At 32.7% G+C, this 25,675-nt stretch overlaps 3 protein-coding genes, 2 long non-coding RNA genes and 1 pseudogene across 6 annotated transcripts; 2 read left to right on the top strand and 4 right to left on the bottom strand.

Moving 5' to 3' along the window:
- Positions 1-2,161: 2,161 nt before the first annotated feature.
- Positions 2,162-3,182, top strand: LOC104789521 (MATH domain and coiled-coil domain-containing protein At3g58360-like). The gene is made up of 4 exons (XM_087512605.1): positions 2,162-2,212; positions 2,363-2,511; positions 2,618-2,796; positions 2,908-3,182. The coding sequence occupies exons 1-4, from the start codon at positions 2,162-2,164 to the stop codon at positions 3,180-3,182; spliced, it is 654 nt and encodes a 217-aa protein (XP_087368731.1).
- A 2,304-nt stretch (positions 3,183-5,486) lies between these two features.
- On the top strand, positions 5,487-10,635 carry LOC104787497 (uncharacterized; annotated as a pseudogene). Its single transcript, XR_015557575.1, has 12 exons — positions 5,487-7,897; positions 7,975-8,103; positions 8,192-8,308; positions 8,401-8,447; positions 8,559-8,707; positions 8,792-8,892; positions 9,026-9,218; positions 9,301-9,507; positions 9,593-9,740; positions 9,837-9,970; positions 10,059-10,148; positions 10,240-10,635. The product of XR_015557575.1 is annotated as an uncharacterized LOC104787497 (transcript).
- Positions 10,636-10,771: 136 nt separating this feature from the next.
- On the bottom strand, positions 10,772-11,361 carry LOC104787499 (defensin-like protein 226). The gene is made up of 2 exons (XM_010513097.3): positions 11,226-11,361; positions 10,772-11,115 (listed from the first exon to the last, which is right to left on the bottom strand). The coding sequence occupies exons 1-2, from the start codon at positions 11,290-11,292 to the stop codon at positions 10,907-10,909; spliced, it is 276 nt and encodes a 91-aa protein (XP_010511399.1). The 5' UTR covers positions 11,293-11,361; the 3' UTR covers positions 10,772-10,906.
- A 6,806-nt stretch (positions 11,362-18,167) lies between these two features.
- Positions 18,168-19,885, bottom strand: LOC104787500 (uncharacterized). Its single transcript, XM_087450910.1, has 5 exons — positions 19,471-19,885; positions 19,118-19,374; positions 18,909-18,978; positions 18,684-18,808; positions 18,168-18,588 (listed from the first exon to the last, which is right to left on the bottom strand). Exons 1-5 carry the CDS (start codon positions 19,515-19,517, stop codon positions 18,470-18,472), a joined length of 618 nt encoding a protein of 205 aa, XP_087307036.1. The 5' UTR covers positions 19,518-19,885; the 3' UTR covers positions 18,168-18,469.
- Positions 19,886-22,153: 2,268 nt separating this feature from the next.
- LOC147944488 (uncharacterized) lies at positions 22,154-22,748 on the bottom strand. Its single transcript, XR_015557577.1, has 3 exons — positions 22,661-22,748; positions 22,492-22,556; positions 22,154-22,333 (listed from the first exon to the last, which is right to left on the bottom strand). It is a non-coding gene; the product is annotated as an uncharacterized LOC147944488 (long non-coding RNA).
- A 1,657-nt stretch (positions 22,749-24,405) lies between these two features.
- LOC109133023 (uncharacterized) lies at positions 24,406-25,254 on the bottom strand. The gene is made up of 2 exons (XR_015557578.1): positions 25,125-25,254; positions 24,406-25,032 (listed from the first exon to the last, which is right to left on the bottom strand). It is a non-coding gene; the product is annotated as an uncharacterized LOC109133023 (long non-coding RNA).
- Positions 25,255-25,675: the final 421 nt, after the last annotated feature.

The following is a 25,675-nucleotide window of genomic DNA, read 5'->3' as shown; positions in this document are numbered from 1 at the left end:
TTGAGTCTTTCAACAATACAATCAATAAGGCAAGAGAGAAACCATTTGTGGCCATGTTGGAGGCTGTACGAAGACTTTTGCTAAACGGTCTGCACTTTCTCATTCACACGAAGGTTAGTAACACTACACTTATTTTATCTTTCATTAATATGTACTGAATTCAAAAGTTTAATGTGGTTTCATGTATTTGTCAGGGATATGCACTCCATATGTCAAACATTTCTTGGCTGAAGAGCATAAAGCAGCTTCTCAGTGCTTTGTATATCCTAGCACAAATGGAGCTTATGAAGTTTACCTGGGATATGACAAACACAGAGTCTGTTTGAATGCGAGAACTTGTACCTGCATGAAATTTCAGATATGTGGAATCCCTTGTGAACATGCTTATGGACTGATACTCAAGAAGACATTGGAAGCTGAAGACTACGTGTGTGAATGGTTCCGAACGTTTAAGTGGAAGGAGAATTACACTGAAGGGATTGTTCCACAAAGAGATCCACGTTATTGGCTTTGCACTGGAGGTGAGAGTGGGTATCCACCACCAAGGCCGGACGATGAAAAGGTAGACAAGAAGAGGAAGAAAGCTGTTAATGAGTCACCTACCAAGAAGCAACCAAAACAAAAGAAAAGAATCATGCATTGTGGGATTTGTGGTGCAGCTGATCATAACTGTAGGTACCATCAGAAGAAAAAGAAGAAATCAACATAGGTTAGTTATTCTTTATAATGTGATGGCTGGTTCTTTGTTTCAAAGGTTGCTTCTAATATTTGATTAACATTGTAGGCTTGAACTGAAGTGGAATCTTCTCAAGGTGGTCTGACTCAAGAGTAGTAATGTGGGATGGAGAAGAAGCACAAGTAGGACTGATCTGCCTTTTTTTTTGTCTTTTAAAACCTGTTTCAGAACATGAATGTTGTTCTGTCTTACTATGGTTTCTCTTTTGAACCTGTTTAACTCGGTTTCGAATGTTGTTCTGTTTAACACGGTTTCGGATGAATGGTCTATTTTGAAACATTTTTGGGAACATATTCTCTTATTTTTAATAACTTGTGTGATAAAACTGATCCATTGACAACAACTTGATCCATTGACAACAACTTACAACTTACAATCATACAACCATTGACATTAACAAGCATATAAAACAACTAACAATCATATTAGCTTCACTAGACCAATTATCATCATACAACCAAATACCAAAACAATTATCATCCTATTCATCCTGGATTTGAATTCAGCTTTTACATCTTCAATCCTCTCAAATAGCTTTTTCTCAAGCTCCATTTGCATCTTCTTCTCAAGCTCCATTTGCAGCTCCATTTGCATCTTCTTGTCAACCTTCATTGTCTCTGACATGAACTCTTTCAGTGTCTCTACCTCATCCAACAAAGCCTCATCGACCCACTTGAAAACGTGATTGTCATTCATAAGCTAGACCATAGACAATTGGTTTGGTTATTCAAAAGTACCTTATCACATAAGCCAAAGACTAAACTTCAACCTTTTATTACCTTATTTACAGCTGCATACCCACAATGAAAGTATCTTCTACAAGGATTATGCTTGGATTTCGAATTTTTGGCCACAATTTCTTCTCCACACCAACATCTCTTAGGTATACCAACAACTCTTCCTCTTTCGCGGACATTTGACGAACAGCTCGAAGAACCACTCATGATTTTGAGAGAAAGAGAGAGAGAGAGAGAGAGAGAGAGAGAGATTTCGTTTGGAATTTTGATATTTAGGGTTCTTAGTTGTCAATTTGGAGTTCTCGATTTAAAATAGAAGAAGAAGAAGTCGGGTCGGGTTGTATATGTTACCCGGGTTATCAATTGGTTTTATACCGGTTTAACATGGGTTTTTATCGGGTTTAGTCCCAAAACCGTGTAAACCCAGTTCGATGGGAAAATAGGTGGAGATGTATCGATTCGGGGGATATAGACGGACAATATAAGTCTGAAGAAGAACTGGTAAGATATCAAAGATCGATGGGGAACTAGAACAATATGATAGTTCCGAGGGGGAAATAGTATGTCGTCCCACAATTACACACAATAAACCTTGTCGTTCTTGTGACTTGTTCTTCTTGGGCCTTAATGGGCTTGAAAAGAAAACAGACCAGCCCAATTCCCAATTAAAAACCGGGATGTTAAAGCTATGATGAGTACTTGGAGACAGAATCATCCTCCTTCTTCTTCTTTCCCACAGGTTCGTTGTAATTTTTTTCTCAAGCTTTCAACTTCTTCTTCTTCTTACTATTAAAGAAAAGAAGTACAGAACTTGTTGTAGCTCTGTGTGGTTTGATTAGTATTTGGGAAAAAAAATTATTAAAAAACCGTCTCTTCTGTTGTTGTGTAGAGGGGTTCAAGTCTACCAGATGTTGCAGTTTTGAGGAGCTGGAGAGATCATCTTCCTCCTTATGCTTCTATTGTCAAGCTTTCTCAGCTTACTACTGTCAACAACAACAGAAACGAATCATCTGTTTTCTCGTCTGGTGGATACAGTTGGTATGTGGTCTTGTTCTAAACTAAAAATTTCATATCTTTCATCACTATAAGTAAGAAAGTTTGGCTTTTTGTAGTAACCCATCTATCTCAAAATTATGAAAATCAGGAGATTGGTTGTATACCCTAAAGGTAACGAAGAAGACAACGGAAGGGGCTTTGTCTCAATGTATGTGGAACTTGACAAGAGCTGCCTCTCATCCACATCAGCACCACCCACGGAGGTCTACGCTTATCTCTCTTTCTTTGTCTTTAACAAGAAAGAGAACAAGTACTTTTCAGTTCAAGGTTCGTATGCACATACCCTTGTATCTCTCTCTCATATGAACAAATATATATTTTATGAATGCATCACTGATATATGTATAAGTATAACATCCTTAACATATTAACATGTAGATGTGGAAGTAAAGAAATTTGGTTGTTCAAGAACGGTCTGGGGAGTACTTTCTCAAGTTCTTCCAGTTGAGGCCTTCAGTGACCCTGCCAATGGATACATCTTACAGGGAGAAGAACATGAGTTTGGTGCTCATGTGAAGATTGCTCTATCACCCGTCGCTGCTGCTGAAAACCTCCCTTTTCACAAATTCTCTTGGGGTGTTCGGGATTTCTCTCTTCTGAAACAGAGTGATTACGTTTCAAAAACCTTTCAAATGGGAGAAAAAAAATGGTGAGTCTATGAATGTTTCTTTTTGTTTTCCGTAACTCTTTCTAACAAGTGGACAAATAATGTTTTACAGGACTCTATAACCGCATCCAAAGAGAGACTCTAGCGCAGAGGGCCAATCAGCCAGCTATGTGCATTTAGCTGAAGGGGAAAACTTATTGACGGGTGAGCTGGTTATGGTGCGAGCACAGCTGCAGGTTCTAGACCCGCGTGGATCAAAAAATCTATCAGAATGGCGTAAGTAAAAAAATATTGCTTATTGTCGGTGCTAATGCATGGGATAAAATAGATGCGGATGACACTCTCATTAGGCGTTCTTAACTGATGATGTCAGATGTCGTACTATACATTGACTATAACCTAATGGTTTATAATATTTATAAGTTATAACTAACGTGATTTACACACTTTGCTTGTTTTGTATTTCAAGGTTGGGTCATGACCTTGAACGCATGGAGGGGCATTGCTCAGTCAATGCCTTTAGCTGAAATTCAGGAGGGTTACTTGGACGATGAAGATATACTTTGAATGTAGAGATGGAGTGCGAAGTTGGTAACGCCATCAAAAACCACCCCTTCTTTTAGGGTATCTGTTGAGCTACCTTTCTCCGTCTGTATGACTTACCTAATCTGTTTTATGCGTTAGAGATCGAATGTGAAGTTAACGCTCTATCTATGTTTAGGATAACCTTTTATTATCTACCATGCCCTGCATGCATGTATGACTAGTCTGTTTTCTGCATAGAGATTGAATGTGATGTGAAGTGTGAACGCTTTATATCTATGTTTAGGATAATCTAATTATCTATCTACCATGCATGTATGACTACTCTGATCTGGTGTATGCATTTATTAATGACCTTATTAGTTATTTAATTCTTGTTTGTGTAGTGTAGATCCTTGTTTATTTCTTAAATCTGTTTTGTTATGGTTTTCGGTTTTGTTTATATCTCCTACTCACCAGTTTACTAAAGTTCTATGTGCGATTTAGCAATTTCTTCTAGTCTTCTTGTATTAAAGTAACACCATGTATTTGTGATGTCACTTAAATTTCAATAACAGTAGAAGATCCGTTCATTTGGCTAGAATCCTGTTGAAATCCAATTGATTAAATGTTCAGTAATTATCTAAGTTTCTAATTTATTCACATCCCACAAAAGAAAAAGAAAAAAAAATACATAATTCATAAGAATCTCATAAAAATTTCTCAAAATACCACTAAATCTCATTTTTAGATGATAAAATATAAAAATTTTCATTCCACTAATAAATATACAAACTTGTGTTCATAATTTGGTTTTTTTACTAATTCTACTATATTAATTGGGAAGTACAAATATGAAACTAACCTTAAATGTGTAAAAAATTACATTCAATTACCATTATAAAAACTTAATTAAAATTAATAAATAAATTAAATAAATATAATTAATTAAAAAACGAAAATCAGGGATACAATAAATAAAATAAATTGTAGAAAAGTAAAAAAAAAACTATTAGAATCAAACTAATCTGTATTAAAAAAAATTAACAGCTAAGATTTTAAAAATCTAATCAAATAAAATCTACAACTACAAATTTTATCCTACTATATTAAATTAGAAGTACAAATATAAAACTAACCTTAAATGTGTAAAAAATACATTCAATTGCCATTAAAAAACGTAATTAAGATTAATTAATTAATTAAATAAAGAAAATTTCTTAAAAAATGAAAATCGAGGACACATCAAATAAAATAAATTGTAGAAAAGAAAAAAAAAATCTATTAGAATCAAAACTAATCGTACTTAAAAAAAAATTAACAGGTAAGATTTTAAAAATCAAATCAAATAAAATATACTGCTACAAATTTTATCAAAAAAAATTTCCACCACAGGTTAAAAACTTAAAATTATTACAGACACAAAAGGAAGCCACATAAAAAAAATGAATGTTGTTTCCCAAGAGACTTTTTAGAACTTTTACTAGCTATATTTAGTTGCTCTTTTTTACATGTTAGTAAGGATTGTGTTTAATTGCAAATGTTTAAACAATTTTATTCATTACATACAAATGTTTTTTTGACAGGTTTTCAATAAACATTTTTTAAAATACAAAAATTATAATATAAGCAAACCAAATTTTTAATCACAAACTATTATAAATAACATAATAATAAAATAAATTATTACAAATTTTTTATTAAAAAAATGTTCAACCCGCGTTTCTCCAGGGGTTAGTACCTAGTGAATAATTACTTTCGCACAAAAAAAAAAAAAAATTACTAAGAAATGTAATTGCAAATATAGAAAAGCCAAACCAATGTGGACGGACGGACTTATGGGTTTGTTTGTTTTTCTTTCTTTTACACAACATAGCGACCGATTTTGATCATCTCCAACTTGGAAATATTTCAGACAGTTTGTGGGTTTTCGTCTGTTAATAGGCACAATTTCTGGTTTGTCTCTGTTAGTTCCGGGGAAGATGAATTCAAATCGTAAAAAACAGAGAATGCACGCAAGTTGTTCGATAGAATTCCCCACTGAGATATATAGAAGAAGAGTTGTTCGAAAAAGACGACACCACGATATTTGGGTTTCTCTTGTCACGTAGATCTCACGTGATATAAAGCTTCGCCAACTCGCGTAACGTGGATCACACGTGATAAAAAAGCTTCCATCTTGTTGTTGTTATCGTCTCCGTTTGATTTTTCAAAACCATAGAGGAGTACAGAGCAAAGTAATCGCAAGATCCTTGAGGAGAATCGTTCGTTACTCTTTCTCGAAACATGAAGGCTTGTCTTTCTCTATTACTCGAAGATCCTGAGGAAGCACAACTCAAGAAACTTGTTAAAGGTTACTTCGACCAAGGAGATCACGTCAAGGCATTGGAGGCAATTGAGGATTCGATTTTGATTCGTGGGAAAGAAAAGGTTCCAACAATGGTTCATTACTTGCAAGGTTCTTTCTTCTTCGAACAAGCGACTAAAACAGAGAACAGTGACATGAAATTCCCATTCTTTTTGGCTTCTGTTGAATGCTTTTCTCAAGATTGCGGTGTACACGCTTACTCTGCGATTGCACTGTTAGAATTGGCTAAACTGCTTGGCTCAGCATCGTTTTGCAGGAAAGCTCTGACCATTGCAAAAGAAGGCTTATCTTTTCTTGATTCTTTTGGTGGTTTGAGCTTGAGCGAGGCAAATACTAAAACTTCTCTTGAGAATGTAGTCCAAGCGGCAGAGTCAATGATCCTCCTTGGTGTTACTTCAGAAGAGTCTAAACCAAAACTTAGGGAGTCAAAAAGAATTCAAGACAGTGTAAGGAGTGACCCGCATACTGCTGCGGGTAAAAGATTGAGGTCGTATTGGGCGAGTATGGATGCTGAGAGTAAAAGGAACTTCATGAAAGTAAGCACTGCAAAACTTAAAGCTTATGTTGAGAGATTATATGGCAGAGAGGGTATAGATGCTTTGGAACAAGTTGTCGATTCTGCAAAGATAAACAGAAAATGGAAATTCTGGCTGTGTCGATCTTGTTCGCACAAGTTCTATTATCCTAAAAAGTTTAAGAATCATCTTGAACAAGAACATGCTGCAAAATTCAAACCTTCTACGACAAAGCTTATGGCGCAGAGGGTAGATGAAGTCTGGGCTGCTATGATATCGGTTGCAGGTTGGGAACCTGTTGATGCAGTAGCTGCCGCTGAAATGATCAAGACGCAGCTCGAATTTGTGAAAGAGTTTGTATATGAGAATGGATGGTCCAAAAACTGGCCTTTAGCTTCAGACGAAGAACGCAGTAAGTTACTCAAAGAAATCCAGTTTCTCCTTGTTTCGTTCCGCGAGCGGAGAATTCTCTCTTGTAGCATTCGAGATTGGATGATGCAGTTTACGGTTAAGCATCTTGCACAGTTTGAAATTTCCGAGCAGACTCTTACCTCCGATTGCCGCTTAGTGGAAACGCCTCAGAGTATTTGCTTTTTGGAATGTCATCAACTCCATCAAATTCTACAACTTCTCAAACGCATTAAGTTTGAAAGGGTTGATGGTACACAACTGCTTTCCAACGCAACAGACAGTTTATTGGTTCGTTTGCGAGTTAAGGAAAAGATCCAGCTTGACCATGAGTTTTCATTTATGCTTCTGGATAAAAGACTGCTCAGAGGAAAGATTGCTCCATTTGATGATGAAGGGACGATAGATGTTTGTGATCACAGTGTTCACTACACCAAGACGCATCCTCAGGGCGATGATATCATAACCTGGTTGCTAGACTACCCTTTGATAGATGAGAGCTTTGAATTTCCCAGATCTATCAGGGCACACAATCTTGAAATATGGGTTGCTGCTCTGAGAGCCATTCACTTCACATGTACGACTTTGGGAATCAAATATGCAAAGAAGTTGCAGATCCTGAGTTATGATACTGCTCTTTTTGACGCTAAAAACTTATGTATACTGGAAGATGAAAGGAGAAAAAATGTTCCAGAAAATCAATGGAACTCATATGCATCTCTTCTATGCGATAAATGTGACGAGCGTCTTTTGATAGACGCCGGAGATTCTCACACCACAAAACTGTACTTATGTGCAGTACGAGATGTTCTCGAAGGAGCATCACATCCGACATTTGATTTCCCCGATCTAGAAGATTGCCTGACTCTCATACATGGGCATAAAAATCTCAATGATGATATAGTATTGAAGTCCATAGACCTTCTGAAATCAGTGGTCACCAACAAGGTTCTATCCTGATCTAAGTTTTAATTTTACAACAGAATAACATAAATTGTCACCTCAACGTATATATTGACTTGCAGGTTCCTGTAGCTGATACAAAGATTTTACTGGTTGAAAATTCGAGGATCAATTTGCTAAACGACCTTGTTAGGCTTTCTGCTTTTGACTACCGCTCTTATATCCTTCACCTGTTGAAACGTTTCCTGCGGGTTGGTTTGTAACTTTAATTATTGAAAACGCGTCTCTGATATTTTCTTTGATTTGTACCTAATATTATAATTATGTCTCTTCGTCTAGGATGAATTGGATGGAGTTGTAGATATGGATGCCAAAAGCAAGTTACGAGCAGCACAAGCCGAACAGGAGAAGGGGAAGAAGTCAGAGTCAAACAACAAGAAGAGTAAAAGCAAAAAGGTCGCTAAAATTCAAATTTTCTATTTGCTTCCACGAAATTTTTAATTACTCAGTTGTAAGAATTAATGTCCTTCTCCTTCATGGTGTAACAGAGAACTTTAGCGAGCATGTCTAGAATTCTTGATCAGAATGTTGAACAGTAAGTCACACTCCTTTAGATGAGAACTTTGATTTTTCAAGACTCGTTTCGCAAGTTGTAAATTCTTTGTAGGTTTTCTCTGAGCAAAACGTGATCTTTACATATGTCCAGCGAATCTTCTCTCAACCTTGAACCGGAAGTTACTTCTTTATCACCAAAAACAACGGAAGATTCTATGGAACCAGAAGATACTCTTTCAAGTGAAAGGGGTCGATTGGAAACTTCATCCAACACTGAAAGTCAACAGGAATCTACTAAAGGTTATTTCTCAGTTGATGAATATTTTGAACTCTGTTGTTTTTGAGATGCATAGTTTCTTATTTCTTTCATTTGCCATCTTCAAGATAAGCAAAACGTGCCTGGAGAACATTTACTGTCTGGACATTTGGAGTCAGCACATGAAGAAGCAACGAGATACAATTCAGCCCTTGACATGAGGCTGAAGGTAATGCAGACACCAACAACGATAAGATTCAAAACATTGAGCTCTCTTCTTCTGATTCAGCTCATTCGTTGTTATCATACATATATATAGTATTTTGTTTACTTATTTCCTTTAACAAATTATGATACTGCAGGCACTCTTGAACATTAAGGTTCTTCGAGAGGATTTGGTGCACAATCGGCAACCATTTCATGGCAACCTGGAAGAACAAGTTCCTTGTGCACTAAAAGATTTCTTTTCTGCTGTTGTCTCGGAGCAGATAAAAGAAGATGGACAGTTACCTACTGAGCAACTTACTTGCTTCCTTAGAAGAAGTTTATTCCCTGGTTTGTGCGGATAAATAAAAGCTTCTAAAACTTTCTCACTGTTTTCTTAAATGTCATTCTGTTCTTTTTTTACACTTTTCAGTCAAGTGATGCTGCTGAGGTAGTCGTCGCGATCCTTGAGTTTTGGCATTGGTGGAAAACTCCAGAAAGAGAAAGCTTGGTAACTCGTCTTTTTACGTTGGAGAAATATGAAAGAATAAGCTGTAAAAGGTGCAGAAGGGAGCCAAATTATCCAGAGCAAAGTTCTTATGGAATTGTAATGGTTGCAAATTCTATCAGAAACATAAAGGTATGTTCATTTATTTCCATCTGTCTTTCCTACAGAAACTGGTACTACTCCTTAAACGCTGTTCTGTGATGATATATCTTTGCAGTGTGCTTTTGGGAATATGAAGTTTGAGGACATCCTTAAAGTGATCCGCATGGAAGATGAAATGATATGTGATGTTAAAACAGGAGGCTGTGGAAAGACAAACTTTGTTCACCACACTATAAGCAGATTCCCGCCTATCTTCACAGTTGGTAAAGTTTTGACGATGATTGTGACCTTATCTGCTCATTTCATTTATTGTGGTATGATCAAACGGTGTTGCTGTTTTTGTGTGTTTGCAAAATTAGTGTTGGAATGGGAGAAGAATGAAACGGAAACAGAAATATCTGAAACAACAAATGCTCTGGACTGGGAGATAGATATCAGCAGGCTATACGAAGGGTTAGAAGAACCAAAGACTAAGTATCGGCTTGTTTCAATGGTAAAATCTTAAATGGGGTCACAAGTATTTGTGCTATTGTTCTTCTGTATCTTTTCTCTGTTACAGTCTCGGAATATGGAAAATGCAGATTGGTTATGGTGAAGAAGGAAAACACATCTGCATGGCTTATAAACGGAACCGATGGGTCAGTCTCAGACATGGAACTTTAGCAGAAGAGGTAAGACGAAACAATTGTTTTTTGTCTCTTATGAGTTGAGTTTTGAACTTAAATAGGTGAGACATTATTGATATGTGTGGTGATGGCATAGGGTGTTGGTAACTGGAAGAGTCTGGTCAGAATCTGTGGAGAAAGAAGGGTTCGGCCAGAGATTCTCTTCTATGAAGCTGCTTGATCGATCATCGATATCACAAATAGTGACATCTTCCACTTCAAAAGCAGTTGTGTTTTTTATGTGATGCGAAACAATCACAGACAGAAGCAGAGACAATCTAAACATGAGAAGATGAGATATTGCAACTTTGCTGGAAGACTCCAAAATTCATATACATATCTTTTTGTTTGTTTGAAGGTTGAAATTTGATTCATCTTCTTCTTCTGGCTAACTTTTTAGTGTTGTGCGATAGACTAAACATTGGGAAGAATGTCCCGTACGTGGATATTTGTGATTTTTTAACTGAGTAGTAGATCATGATTTCCAAAGAAAGTTTGAAGCTTTAATTCGAACTGCTAAGATCTTACCATACAATATAACGATCTGAAAAATAGACGCTAGGAGTTACACGAGAATTGTAGTAACATTCATCATGCGATGTTAAAAAACAAAAAAAAAAAGAACAAACTTATTAAAAGTATTCTGCAATGAAAAATATTTAACTGGACACCAAAAACACCAAAATCTCTTTGTAGCTTCTCACTTATTTTTATTAGTAAAGAGATTTTTTTGTGGTTATGGTAATATTTATAGTAAGAACTTCTTAACAATCATATTGACATTTACATAAACGCTCGGCAGGTTTACCCTTCCAGACAAAAGCGGCAGAGCATTCGCAACGTGCGACAAGATCTTTCGGCGCACCAGGTATTTTTTTGATGTCGCTTATGCATTGATTCTTCCCATTTGTTCCACATGTTCCAGGAAATTTTCTGTTCATGTCGCATCCCCACTTTGTTTTGGATTCCACCTCTATTTGTGTTATTATATATATACCAACGACAAATATATAATCAGGTTACAAAACTGTATTAATTAAGATAAAAAAAAATTGATAATGCGAAATAAAACTAAAATATTACCTCTAACATGGCTGAGAACGAGGAATGTGAGAATACAAGAAACCATAAACAAGACACCACATTTCATGACTCATAAAAATGATAAACCAGTCGTCTCTTTCTTTGTTTTTTTTGGTCAGCAACACTCGCAATAAATATGCTCCATACATGATAAAAGTAGATGTTGCTATTAATTAGGGAAAACAAATAGTAAAAGAGAAAGATGGAGCCAAGTCTACGTAAATCGATCGAATCGGTATTTTACTTTTTGAAAAGTTCTCCTATACAATTAATTTTCTAATCTATTCACATTCCCAAAAAAAAAAAAAAAAAAAAACTGGAGAAAAATATTCATGTTATAGAATAGAAGAAAATCATTAACATCTCACAAATTCATACATGTACAAAATAAAACTAAAAATTACCTTTAACATGGCTGAATTTATGTCGTAATTTAATCACAAATAAAAATAAAAATCAAATTTGAAAATATTTAGAGGTATCAAACCTTATTTAATCATTTTCACTATATATTCAAGGGGCATTCTCAAAAATGCCCCTTTTTCCATATCTCTTTTTAAAAATACCCCTTCATGTTGACCATTTTTAAAATTACCCTCTTTATATACAAAATGACCAAATTACCCTTTTTGAGTGACAGCAAGAATGTACAGTCGTCAAAATCGAAAATATTTTCCCGCCAAAAAAATTTCCCGCCAAAAATTTTTTTTCCCGCCAAAATCAAAAATTTTTCCCGAAAAAATTATTTTTTCCCGCCAAAAAAAAAATTTTCCCGCCAAAATCGAAAAATTTTCCCGCCAAAAATATTGAAATTTATACCTTTTAAAAATCTTGTAAATGCTTTTAAAAAACTTTTAAAAGCGTTTACAAGGTTTTTAAAAGGTTTTTAAACACATTGTAAACGCTTTTAAAAACCTTGTAAATGCTTTAAAAGGTTTTTAAACACCTTGTAAACGCTTTTAAAAACTTTTTAAAAGCATTTAAAAGGTGTTTAAAAACCTTTTAAAAATTTTATAAAAACTTTTACAAGGTTTTTAAAAACATTGTAAAAGGGTTTAGAAGGTGTTTAAAAACCTTTTAAAAATCCTTTTAAAAACCATTTGAAAACCTTTTAAAAACCGTTTAAAACCTTTTAAAAACTTTTTAAAAATCTTGTAAAAGCGTTTACTAGTTGTTTAAAAAACCTTTTAAAACTCTTTAAAAAATCTTCTAAAAGGCTTTACAAGGTGTTTATAAGGCTTTTATAAGGTAGAAACCTTATAAAACCTTTTAAAAACCTTGTAAATTTTTTTTGGCGGGAAAAATTTTGGCGGGAAAATTTTTTTTTTCGAAATTTTTTATCAAAAGTTTTTTGACAAAAAAATTTTTGGCGGGAAAGTTTTTTTGAAAAATTTTTGGCGGGAAAATATGTCGGAAATTTTTTGGCGGGAAAATTTTGTTTTTCTTTTTATTGAATAAAATAATTTTCATCTAAGGGTAAAATGGTCATTAAAAAATAAAAGAGGGCATAAATAAAAATGGCCAGAAAAGAGGGTATTTTTGAAAAGGGGTATATCAAAAGGGGCATTTTTAACAAATTCTCTATATTCAACTCGTCGTCTACCATAACTCATACCATAATATGACCAAATTATTAATATATAAAAAATCCTCTTCAATCAAATAACAATATTAGAGATAATTTTCAATCAAGTAAAATATTCTAAACTAGGTAATATTCAAGTAAAACGATTTAAAGAAAATTATTATAAGTAAAATTATTATCCTATAACCAATATCTATTTGTGTCAAACATAATATCTAACTAAAGTTTTTATTTATTTATTCAAAGCTGCATTTTTTGTGTAAAAAATACGTTTCACTCGTGAAATCTTTGAATGTGTAAGAGGTTTTATGGTAGAAAAAATATTGATAAATGTTACTATTTATTGCAACATGTCTTTTGTATGGTTTAAAAAACAAATTCATATCTCTTATGTTTTATTTTGTAATCATAACAATTTTGCATGTTTCTTATGTAACCATAACCACATATACTAAATTACTCGGTAGTTTAATTAATTAATTTTATTATATGTTAGTAACAATCAGATTCTAAACTAAATTTTCTGAAGATAATCTAATTTATTGATTTAATATTTTTGATTAGGCTATTTAAATCTTGTGAGTTAGTCAGTTTGTTAATATTTTTTATAAATGACGGATTATTACCAAAAGAACTATTATGAAAAAATTAATGAAATTCCAAAATCAACGTATTCTTGTAAGAATACATTTCACATGTGAAATATATGAATGTGGTAAAGAAAATATTTATAAAATTTTACAATTTATGGCAATATATATTTTTGTGTGCTTTAAAAATAAAATTATATTTATGGTTAATCGAGTAACTATAACAATTTTGCATAATCTAATAACCACTCATTTTAAATATATTATGTTTTTTTTTGGGTACTAAGTTTATTTATAATGATAAGAGTTATTGTCTCATTCCTTTTTAATAGCACATAGATGAATGTACACTTAGAACATATATTCCTATTGGGTTATCAATATTTCTATTTTTAATAAATAATCACACTAAATGTTGAGATTAATTAGTTGACATACTTAGATATATAAAAATAATCACACATCATGATATCCCCTAATTTGTTGTCATTTTTATATTTATTTATGAATATATATAAATCTATATTTATTGGAAATTAAGTTTCTTTTAATGAGTTGGAGATAATTAAGGGGTAATATACTTCTTTTATAATTAATTATAATAACTATTGAAAGCTTGTTATTTAAACTATTATGGTAATAATACTAACATAAAAATATAACATTATTTTTTATATGATTTTGTTAATAAGTTATATGTTTTTTATTTTTATTAACTTTATATTAATTGATATGATAGCCTTTTTAGAATATTTAACTTATATTGATTTTGAGAAATCAATATAAAATCAATATAAATTTGACTTATATATTTGTAAGTGAAATTTAACTTTGACTTGTATATTTGTAAGTAAACTTTAGTGAAATTTTGCCTTAAAATAGTATGTAATTATTTAATTAATTTTATTATGTCTTATATAAATTTGTGAGAAATGATGAGATATCTAATTATTATTCAGTTAATTGTTTTTTTGAAAATATAATGGCATGTTAATGTAATTAAGTAAAAAATTTAAGGGTATTTTGCTAAAAAATTCACAGAGCTCTCTGGCGGCGATACATCAGCTTTTTCAAGAGTGTGCTTCTCTATTAATATATAGGGGATTAATTTTATTATGTGTTATATAAATATGTGTGAGAAATGATGAGATATCTAATTATTATTCAGTTAATTGTTTTTTTGAAAATATAATGGCATGTTAATGTAATTAAGTAGAAAATTTAAGGGTATTTTGCTAAAAAAACTCACAGAGCTCTCTGGCGGCGACACATCAGCTTTTTCAAGAGTGTGCTTCCCTATTAATATATAGGGGATATATTTAAATATATCAAATTGGTATATTTATAATTTTTTGCAATGGTGAATATTTATCGTATTCTTTAAAAGATATCAAGTTAAGCTATTTTTTATTTTTCAACTTTAAATATTTTAAATATTTATTTGTTTTCTATAATTATGCATTTCAACCAAAAATTGTATGAAATTATATATTCAAATTTTGATGTATATTAAGTAAATGTTATTATTTTCCAAAAAATAATTCTGTTACACTGTTATTTTTTAAATAATATATGTTTGACTTACCACTTATCTTTATATTTGATGTGGAATTTTTATCCCATTAATAATTTTTATTCATAAGTTGAACAATTTCATCTATATATTAATTTACTTTATAGTTGAAATCCAAAATTATCAAAAACATCCAAAATTACCAGAAAAAATCCTGAAATATCCAAAATTTCTCAAAATTATCCAAATTATTCATAACCCCTATAAGAAAAAGACCCAAACTACACAAAATATATGAATTAACAAAAAAATATCGGTAATAGAACTACTCAAACTATTTAAAATACTCAAAAGTCAATGAAATACCACAAAACTAAGTAAAAAGGTGTTAATAGGCTAGTTAGATTCGGGTACTTTTTAGGTATCCATTTGGGGTTCGGGTTGGAGTTTTTTGGGTAACTAAAATTCTGACTTTTAAAATATGTTTGAATGTTTTTAAAGTTTAAATTTGAATTCAGATCGGATATTTCAAGCCGGATTCATTTCAGATCTTCAGGTCCGGATATTTTGTCCAGGCCCGGCCCACCCATAAAGCAGCCAAAGCATTTGCTTTAGGCCACACAATATATCAAAAAATTTAGGACTACAACTTTAAAAGATTAGGTAGGTCAGTTGGCTATGTATCATATAATTATATAGCTTGTCTATGTTCGATTCTTCTTCTCTCCAACTTCCTTATCACGTTGCTTTCGTTTACATGTTTTGTTTTCTTTTTCTTTTTTTGGTTAGAGTTGTTGAAATTTGTAAGTAAACTTTGCTTAATTCCTCTTTTCAACAATAAAATATTCAAATATTAGATTTAAATTCTACTACATATTAAAATATTCAATTTCTTCAGAAAAAATCTACACAAAACATATTGATCATTGTTGTTACTTGGGTAAGCTTTTATTTTTTCTCCTCATTGACCTTAATCCTTTTTATTGTAATAACTAGCAATTGACCCGCGCTACGCGCGGAAGTTAGATGAGGGTGTTTTTTTCGGTTGTTTTGTTAATTTATTTTTTTTGTTATGTATTTTCCTCTTTTCGTAAGGTTATGTTGTTAGTATGTTTTCTTTTGCTCTTTTGTTAATTTGTTTTGCTCTTTTGTTGGTTTATTTTTCCCTCTATGTTTTTCAGCTAATTTAGTCTAATTTTTTTTTCTCTTGTAGTGAGATTATGGTTTGTTTTGTTTCTTTTTTAAACAATTTTTTAGTATTTTAAATTTTCGTCTGTATCTGCTACTCACTTTCTTTTCTTTGTTTCTGTTGTTTTTTATATGAACAATACTTGGGTTCACCCCTAGGGGTGAACCTCTCCATTCACCCCTAGGGGTGAACCTCTCCATTCACCCCCTTATAAGATAAGGAAATAAAATCTGTATATATTATTATAAAATTAAAAAAATTTAAACCGCTCTTTAATAAACCCAAACCAACATATATAAAATCTAAACCCTAACCATCTCATTTGTGAACCCAAACCGACATATAATTTTGTTCTAATCGTGAAATCTAAACCCTAACATCTCATTTGTGAACCCAAACCGACATATAATTTTGTTCTACTTGTAAAATCTAAACCCTAACCATCTCATTTGTACCCAAACCGACATATAATTTCATTCTAATTGTAAAATCTAAACCCTAACCACCTCATTTGTAAAACCAAATTCACATATAATTTCGTTTTAGTTGTAAAATCTAAACCCTAACCAATTCATTTGTAAACCCAAACCGACATATAATTTTATTCTAATTTTAAAAATCTAAACCAAGCTAATATTTAAATTTCCTTAAGTAAAAGTATACAGAATTTGTTTCCTTAATTTGATTTGCTTTTTAATTTAATTTTGATTTATTTTTTAAATGAAATATTAGATGGAAGATTCTGATTGGCTGAGAGAAGAAGGGGTGAATGGAGAGGTTCACCCCTAGGGGTGAACCTAAGTATTTTTCTTTTTATATTGTGGTTTTGGTTTTTATTTGGTGTTTTTTGCATTAAGTAGATTATAGTGAGAAGTTTTACAAATTTGTTAGTAATTAGTTGTGTTTATTTTGAAATTTGGTTTTGTATTTCATGTTTTTAAAATAGGTTTTATTGTATATGTTGATTTGTGGTTGTAATTGTTTTTTTGGTTTTTTTTTTTCCTTTTTTTTTGTGTTTGGTTAGATTGATTGTTTATTGTATTTAACTCAGGGGAGGTTAGGGGGGTGTATTCAACTTGACATTTTTGGTGATTTGTATAAAAGTTACAAATCCTAAATCCTATGTTATTCAATCTTGGATTTTAAAAAGTCTTCTGAAATCCACTGTTATTGAATTGATGATTTAAAAATCCACTTTAAATTTCACTGTTATTCAAAACAGTTTGTGGATTTGGATTTTAATAAGTTTTAGGAATTATAGAGGATTTGAGAGAATTTGTTTTGTTAAAAATACAGAATTTCAAATCTCATGGTTTTAGGTGGGATTTGAAAGAATTTTACAATAAATCATATCAACTTCCCTAAAATCTATCAAAATTCCAAATTTACTAAATCCTATAGAATCCTCCAAAATCATTGTTTCAATACACCCCCCTCAATGTGTGAGGATTGTTTGTCAATGATTTCCTCATTGGCTTACTTTGGGAGTTTGAGTTTGTTTAATTTTTAATAATGTTTTCAGATTTCTTACATTTGGCTTTTTGGTGGGTTTTTTATTTTGTTACATTGATTGGGCCCAAATATCAATTCTAGCCTTAAAATCTAGTGGTCTATTGGGTCAACAATGGATTTTATTTATTTGAGGATGTTATATTATCTCTATTTGAATAGGAAGGAGTTAATTATCTCTTCAGGCCTAATAATATTATCTCTATTTGAACGGGAAAGAGTTAATTCATTTTTCGATCTAGAGGACAGTAGAAGGATTGGAGCTCAAATTTTAAAGTTAAACCATCCATTGTATCGATGCTGAACAGTATTATTTTCTTGCTTGTTTGGTTGATTTTGCCTTGGCTTCCCATTGCTTGTGGGTAATTGGTTCTTCCCTGGTTTCTTCGTTGAACGGAACTGTTAATTCGAGTTGTGTTTTCAAATTATTTAAGTGTCTTCTTACCTTTGATTCTCTAATTAATTAATTGTTATTTTTTGGAGGTCAGTTTTGTTTTATCTTTTTGATTCATTAGGGCCGTTTCTGTTTTTGTTTTGATTAATTGTGATTTTTGTTTTCTTTTTTTTTGTTAGTTTTTTTTTGCGTTTGTATTAATTTTGAAATAGTTCTGTTTTTGCTCTTTTTAAATAGTTTTGGGGAGCTTTTGTTGGGGCCGATTTTATTTACAAACATTGATGTTCTGTGGGGAACTAAATGTGGAACTCATAGTTGAGTATCTGTTTCGTGTTCTAACAGTGTCTGCATCTTTGACCTTGTTTGTGTTTGGTGATGGTTGTGTAAATGGCTCTCCCCTTCAACCTGTTTGGTGGTGTTGTTAGGGGTTGGTGTAGGTTGAATATTAAGATTGAATGTGTGAGTCAAATACACATGATTTCAAAACAACTCTTCCAATACCTTTCAGCGAACTCTTGTGTTGTTGTCAAGTCTCCATCAGAATAAAACTTGGTCCCAGACATAGCATTAAGATAAAGTACACCTGAAGAGTATGGTTGGGTTAGAAATGACATAATATTTGAAAACAAAGTGCACATTTTAATGACGTCAAATAATTATGAACATGAACTGTTTCACCTGCAAAGATCTTTGGGTTTATATTGGTCGCTAAGAGTATATAAGTCCCCTCATCATTCTTGCTAAAGACCTTCTCCAATGAGGTTGCATGGTCGTCAAATGCACTTAGACGGACATTCTGACCACTATAACAAAAGGCAACATGTGGTGAAGGTAGTAAAATGCATAAATGGAGAGGAGAAGTTCTATATGGTGAGAATTTGATGAAAGACAGTGAGGGAAAACCTTTCAAGACACAGATGGACTAAGATCTTCTCCAAAGTTTGTGACATCCCATTAGTTTTGGTGGAAACTACTTCGCCCATGACATCAAATAAGAGCAAAACCATATAGTTTAACATTTAATTTCCAAGAAAATATACTATAGATGCAACGAAATTGAGAAATTTTTCAATGATTATCTACATATTTGGAACTACAAAACTTAGACAAACCTGGGAGCTCCGTATTGGTGTTCGCCAGCGACACTAACTCTTCATGAGTCCTTAAGCGGAAAAACTCTTTTGGAATAACACAAAAATACTCTTCTACCTCTTCAAAAAAAGTGGCTGTTGTAAACCGTATAGAAAAGTGGAAATCCGACAATTTGAAATGGGTGTTGCTTCTAGTGACGTCAAAGGCAGATATTATATACATAGCTCCATCACGCAGAGCATGTTCGAATTTAGGAAGGTAGGTGAGGTAAAAAAGCCTTGCATCAAAGTAGATTGGAAAAGAGGGAAATATTAACAAAAGGGTAGGTACATAATTAAGAATGAATCAAGAGGAGAATGGAGATTGAGGGAACCTTTTTGTCAATAAGAAGGAAATCAACACCCATGAGTTGTCCCACATTTTTTAACTTTTTGAGCAGGCCTTGGTACGGAGTTCATATTTGTTAGAAGAGAAGCGTAAGGCCAAGTGTAAGTTGAGGAAATGACTATAGCAAGAAATCTATAGAAAACATTTAGGAATATAGAAAACGCAAGGAGTTTAATATAAACACCCTACATGGTTGTTTGCAAGGTGGAACGCAGGTTCCAAAAATATATGAAACTATGTCTTCGTACACCTATACTTGGTTCTATAAAATTTCAGAGGAAGGATATATGAAAGACTAACCGAAACAGCTGATCTAGAATACTTGAAAGAGATCTCTTGTTCATCGGAGTTGAACCGGTGGGCATGGATCGACCTACTACGCTTACTATAGACTTTGTCTCGAGTGAATACAACTTGGCAACCGCTTTTATTTTATCGTCTTTGATCTTGGTGGAGTTCGCAGAACCATTTCCCCAAACCATGTGCGTGAAAACACTATATAGGCAAAGATTAACATATCTTTAGGTTAAGAATATATTTGTAAAATAATAAAGAATTCTAATGGAGAATTAGCTACCAATCCAAACCCAAATAATAGTCGAAGATATCAATAAGACTCTCTTTATTCTAGTATCAAAATTAACTTTATAAGAACAAATAAATCTTAAAACATTAGTCTTATCCTGATGTAGTAGAAAAGAAACTGATCATAATTCATGTATAGCATATTGAAAGAAAAGCATAGAGAAACGAAATATATTAGATAATGATTTTAGCAACTAATATTCTTATATACTCAAATGATTGGATCTTAAAAAATATTTTGGAATTCTGAGACCATAAAGATACTATATGATTATACATTTTAACCTTAGAAACATAAAAGTTAAAGAAGAGACGTGGAGGCAAATGGCAGTCTTTGACCATTAGGGTCAACAAAGTCGTGCGTGCATGTCATGTGTTCTTACTTCCTCTTTTTTGATAATGATGAGCGAAACCCTATATGTCATTTTATATATTTGGTCCATGCTTGATTAGTTGATTTGATACTATTTCTGTCACGAATTTTTGTTCGTTTAATTAAAGTGATATTAGTTACTTTAAAATTCTATAATCACCGTTTGAAATTCACTAGATGAGAGCTGGTCGAACCCACTATTCATATTCGTGTGTGTTATATTTTGCAGTACAACTTTATCAAAAGTGTTCAGGTGGGAACAGGTTCAACTTCTTGGATATTAAGGAGCCAAAAAGCTTCATTCACTCGCTTTTCGTTTTTGTTATTGGAGTTAGAAAATGCTGAAGCACTAATCGAACTTTTCTGTAGTACTATTTTTTTTATCGATTATACTTGATTATCACAAAACCAAGAAAAGTTTTATAATAATACACCTAAGGTCTAGGTGTCTGATTAGTCAATTAGACGTTTGAGCTTTTTAGTTTACTACTATAAAATAAACATAAATTATTTCTAGAAAGCTTTGGATTTCAATCATTTAAAATAGTACTGCAAAACATATGTATTTCTAGAAAGCTTTGGATTTCAATCATACTGTATTTCTAGACAAACATATGTATTTTAGTTACATAAATAACTAATTAATCTATTAAAGATATCCCCAAAGTTCTGATAGGTTGAATGATAAATTCCTTTACCATAAATTAAATACATTTTCACATTCAATCATCTATGTATGTCGTGTGATACCTTTAGTTTCAATAATTAAAGCTCTATCAACTCATACAAACTATACAGTTTATCAGTTCCAGTTATATAACTATTCCATGAAAGTATAAACTTTGAACTAACTACTCATGTCAGTTTGACAAAAAAAGTAAAGACAAAAGAACCACTCATGTCAATTCTTCTTAGTTGAGTGTGAGTGTGACACTAAAATTATGAATGTTTCGATGATCAGAGCAGGTACTGTGGTTGGTAATATGTATTGTTATTGGTAAATGGCAATCTTTCAACTTATGAGTTAACATATATAAAAGTTAATATTTAGTTGTTTGATAGGTCACAATCTAATATATTCGCTAAGTATTTTTTACTTATCCTTAATTTCGTCAAAACAATGAGAAAAATCAATTACCGTGATGTCCTTGCCGTTCAGGGACATACGTTTCTCCTTTCTAACCATCGACTGTCTAAAAAAATCGAAATCGTTGACTGATATTTCATTGTTTATATGACCTAATAATTTTTTTTTTAAATAGCATCATCAACAAATGGGTAGTGTCTACATTCATCTATGCTATATTTTGTATGAGATATATATGAAATATAACAAAGACCAAAGACAAGCTGACAAATAATTAGGAAATTTAAATAAGAAATCAAAAGTCAAAACTCAAAACTCAACGTTTACGCTTAGTTGAATTAGAGATACATGTATAAAGTTTTCAACATCCACTCCACTAATGTCGTTTCTTATCACTTATTTAAGATTAACAATTTTTAGTAATCGGATAAATTATACGGACCGTAACAGACTTTGCATAAAATATAGTTTATTTGTCTTTTTTAGTTTACGTTTTTTAAAATATACATCACGACGACATCGCCTTTTTCTCTACGATTCTTTGAACTAACAACTAACAACTTTGAGTGTCAAATGAACTAAGAGCCGTCTATTATTTTTTAGTAGTAAATAGTAAGGTAGATGTGTCTAATTAATAGCAAGTCTTACATTTACATTCATCCATATTGGTTACAATAATGTCCCCATTTATTTAATTACAAAATGGTCTTTACCTTTTCAACTATCTGTCCATTTGAGCAGTCCTCAAAATAACATCCTCTACACCTCTAGCTTTCTCAGGTTTTACCAGGGCAATTCGAGCAACTATAGAGCACAAAGAAGAAGAAAGAGAAGCATCAAAGATATGTAAACACAATATTGTGTCTCCCTCGAGCTTTGGAAGATCATCATATTGGCGACTTAATGAAGGAAGAAGGGAGAGTAACTAATTGAACTCCCAAGACATATTAGATGGGACTTACTTCTCTCTCTGGCTTAGGAAGACAATATTTGACTAAGCATCGTTTGTTTACGTTCATCAGCTTCCCTACACGAAAATGTTTCAATCAGACAATACATTACTTCAAAAACAGAATTCCAAACCAAACAAAAATCATATATGAATGCCAACTAAAACACAAGGATACACACCTTCTAGCATCATCCTGTTGTTTCTCTTGCTCTGGATTTTGCTGATTACCACCATGCTTACCCTGCAAAATTATGCAGTTTAGTGAAGATCTCACAAGGGAAACAAGTTATCTGAGAAGAAATCAGATATCATTAAAGGTATATTAAGAAATTTAGACAAAACCATGAGGATAGAAATTAGGAGGAGTTCAAAATAACTACACCCAGGATTTTATATCAGAAAGAAACATTGAATACAACCTCTCTTAATTTTTCCTACAACATGTTTTTTAACCCCCTCTAAAAGGAGCAAATTCATGGCGTATCGATTATCCACCTATTCTGCAAGTGATCTACTTAATATTGGAGACAGGAAATATTGAAAGACTTAAAACTAAGACAGACCTGGAAGATCAGTATTGGTGTTGGCAAGAGAGACCAGCTGCTCATGAGTACGGAACCTGAAAAACTCTTTTGGGAAACTACCGTAAGACTCGTCAAGTTGATCAAAAACAGTGGTAGATATGAAACGTATTGAGAAGGGGGAATTGGTAAGCTTGAAACGTGAGTTGCTTCTGGTGACTTCAAAGTCTGACATAATATAAACTCCCCCCATCACGCGGCGAATTCTCAAATTTCGATAGGTGGGTAACATTGATCGACCCTTGGATGACACAACTCTACAGAAAAACAACAAATAGATATTTTTTTCCAAAATCGACTGATTGAGATATCAAGTAGAGATGGGAGAAACCTTTTCGTCAATGAGTAGGAAGTCCACTCCCATTAGTTGGCCTCCTTTTTTGACGTTTCGGGCTTGCCAGTGACGAAGCATCCTCCCTACAATCTGTTGGTGTAGGCGACCGGCCTTGAGGTTTGCGAAGGAAACAACACTGGAATCCATTATATTAAAAACGAATTTTAAAGAGAGAAGGAATTGTAAGATGAATGTTATTGGAGAAGATGGGATTATACAGGAATTCAAGTTACACAAAGTAAAGGGGAAGTAGTGGGGCTACTATTGAAAGAGAAATCATTGAAGGACATCTTTTAACGGTTTCAGAGCTATACGAGACGATAGCGATGGAAGTGAGGAACCATCAAGAGGCGTGGCGCTTCAGATTTCTCATCGGCAGACGGTGGAGAAGAGAATCGTACAGAAAGGGTTTTATTTGGACAATAGAGTAAACGAATAATGATATTTTGGGCCCTGAGAGAAAAGTTAAGCTGGGCTTCCGAAGACATAAGAGACAAATATTTACATAAATGGGCTGTGTGGGAAACTATAGGCTACAGAAATTGGCTCTCTCGAAAAATATGGCCTAATTACACAAATGGATATGCTGACGTGGCATCACCAGAAGTGAGAAAAAGCCAACTTTATATATATAGATATTATATTATCATAGTCACAAGACAAGTTGAATAGATTAGCAATGACGTCTATCGAAAAAGATATGATCAAAGAACTCGAGTACGAGAAGCATTTGCTGCGATGAAAGTTAGAAAATTTGTTTTTAGATTATTTTACATTTTTAAATTATTCAATAATTTTTGAATTAAATTGTAGTATTTTAATGAAAATTTTTTTAGTTAGATTTTACATATAAAATATGCTTTAGGCCACTAAAAACCAAGGACCGGTCCTGATTTTGTCCAGCATTTCACAAATATATGATTTTGCACTAATTCATATATATATTGAAGTAACATATTTAAATTATTGTTTTGTCAAAGTATAAGTTAGTACGGGAACATATTTGATGTATAAACCAAACATATTTTTTTACTTTTAATATGAAAAACCTTTTCCACCAAAACACTTTATAGGCCCCCTCGTATTTTATTAGCAAAGAGATTTCTGGTTATGGTGATATAAGTAAGAACTTAACAATCATATTGACATTTACATAAACGTTGGGGAGGTTGACCCGGCCAAACAAAAGCGGCAGAGCATTCGCAACGTATGACAAGATCTTTTGGCGCACGAGGCATTTTCTTGATGTCGCTTATGCATGTACTCTTCCCATTAGTTCCACATGTTCCAGGAAATTGTCTGTTCATGTCGCAGCCCCCACTTTGTTTTGGACTCCACGGCCGTGTTCTTTTCTATGTCGCTTGAGCGACTTAAAAAACAACTAGATTTTCAATTAAATTTAAATCAAGCGATCAATTATAAGTGAGAGACGGAGAAAAACTAAGAAAAGTTGGTCGCCGCGTCGATTAAAATGGACGCTGGATAATCCAGCGACAGCAGCATCATCAATAACCAGGGATCTGGAGAAAGAATTCTCTCACAACAAAAATCCAGCGACATGAAAAGGGGGAAGGTGTGTGTAAATTTCAGTCGCCGGAGCTGTCGCTAGCGACATAGAAAAGAACAGGGCCCACCTCTATAGTGAGAAAAAAACATCATCAAATAACAGAAAATATTAAGATTATAAGATAAGAAGTTGTTAATGTGAAATATAAAACTAAAAATTACCTCTAACATAGCATAGAACGAGGAATGTGAGAATACAAGAAACCGTAAACAAAACATCACATTTCATAATTCAGAATATGAGAAACAAGTCGTCTCTCTTAGAAATATATTGTTTTTCTTTTTTGCCAACAACACTCATAATATATATACTCAAGTAACCCAACACACATAAAATTAGATGTTGCTATTATTAACTAGGAGGAAGAAGACTAGAGACAATTCTACGAAATCGATGGAATCGGTCTTTTATTTTTTTTTTGAAAAGTTCTCTTATACAAAATTTAATTTTCTAATCCATTCATCACATCTCCAACAAAAAACTTTTTAAAAACTCATATTATAAATTAGGAAATTCGTAAGTAGAAGTATCACAATATTTTGGTATTTGTATATCAATCTTATTTACATTACATTTCAAAAAAAGAAGATGACCAAAAAAAAGATATGCATCAAATATGTCGGATTTTCTTTGCATTTTATATAAGTTGGAAAAATTAAAGGAAAGAAAATGTAGTTGTGCTAAAACTATACTGTAAAAAAATAATATTAAA

The sequence above is a fragment of the Camelina sativa genome, chromosome 5 (assembly GCF_030686135.1).
Source record: "Camelina sativa cultivar CO46 ecotype springtype chromosome 5, ASM3068613v1".
NCBI lineage: Eukaryota > Viridiplantae > Streptophyta > Magnoliopsida > Brassicales > Brassicaceae > Camelina > Camelina sativa.
Note: the sequence above shows the minus strand (reverse complement) of the source record. Positions and strands in the feature narration are given on the sequence as shown.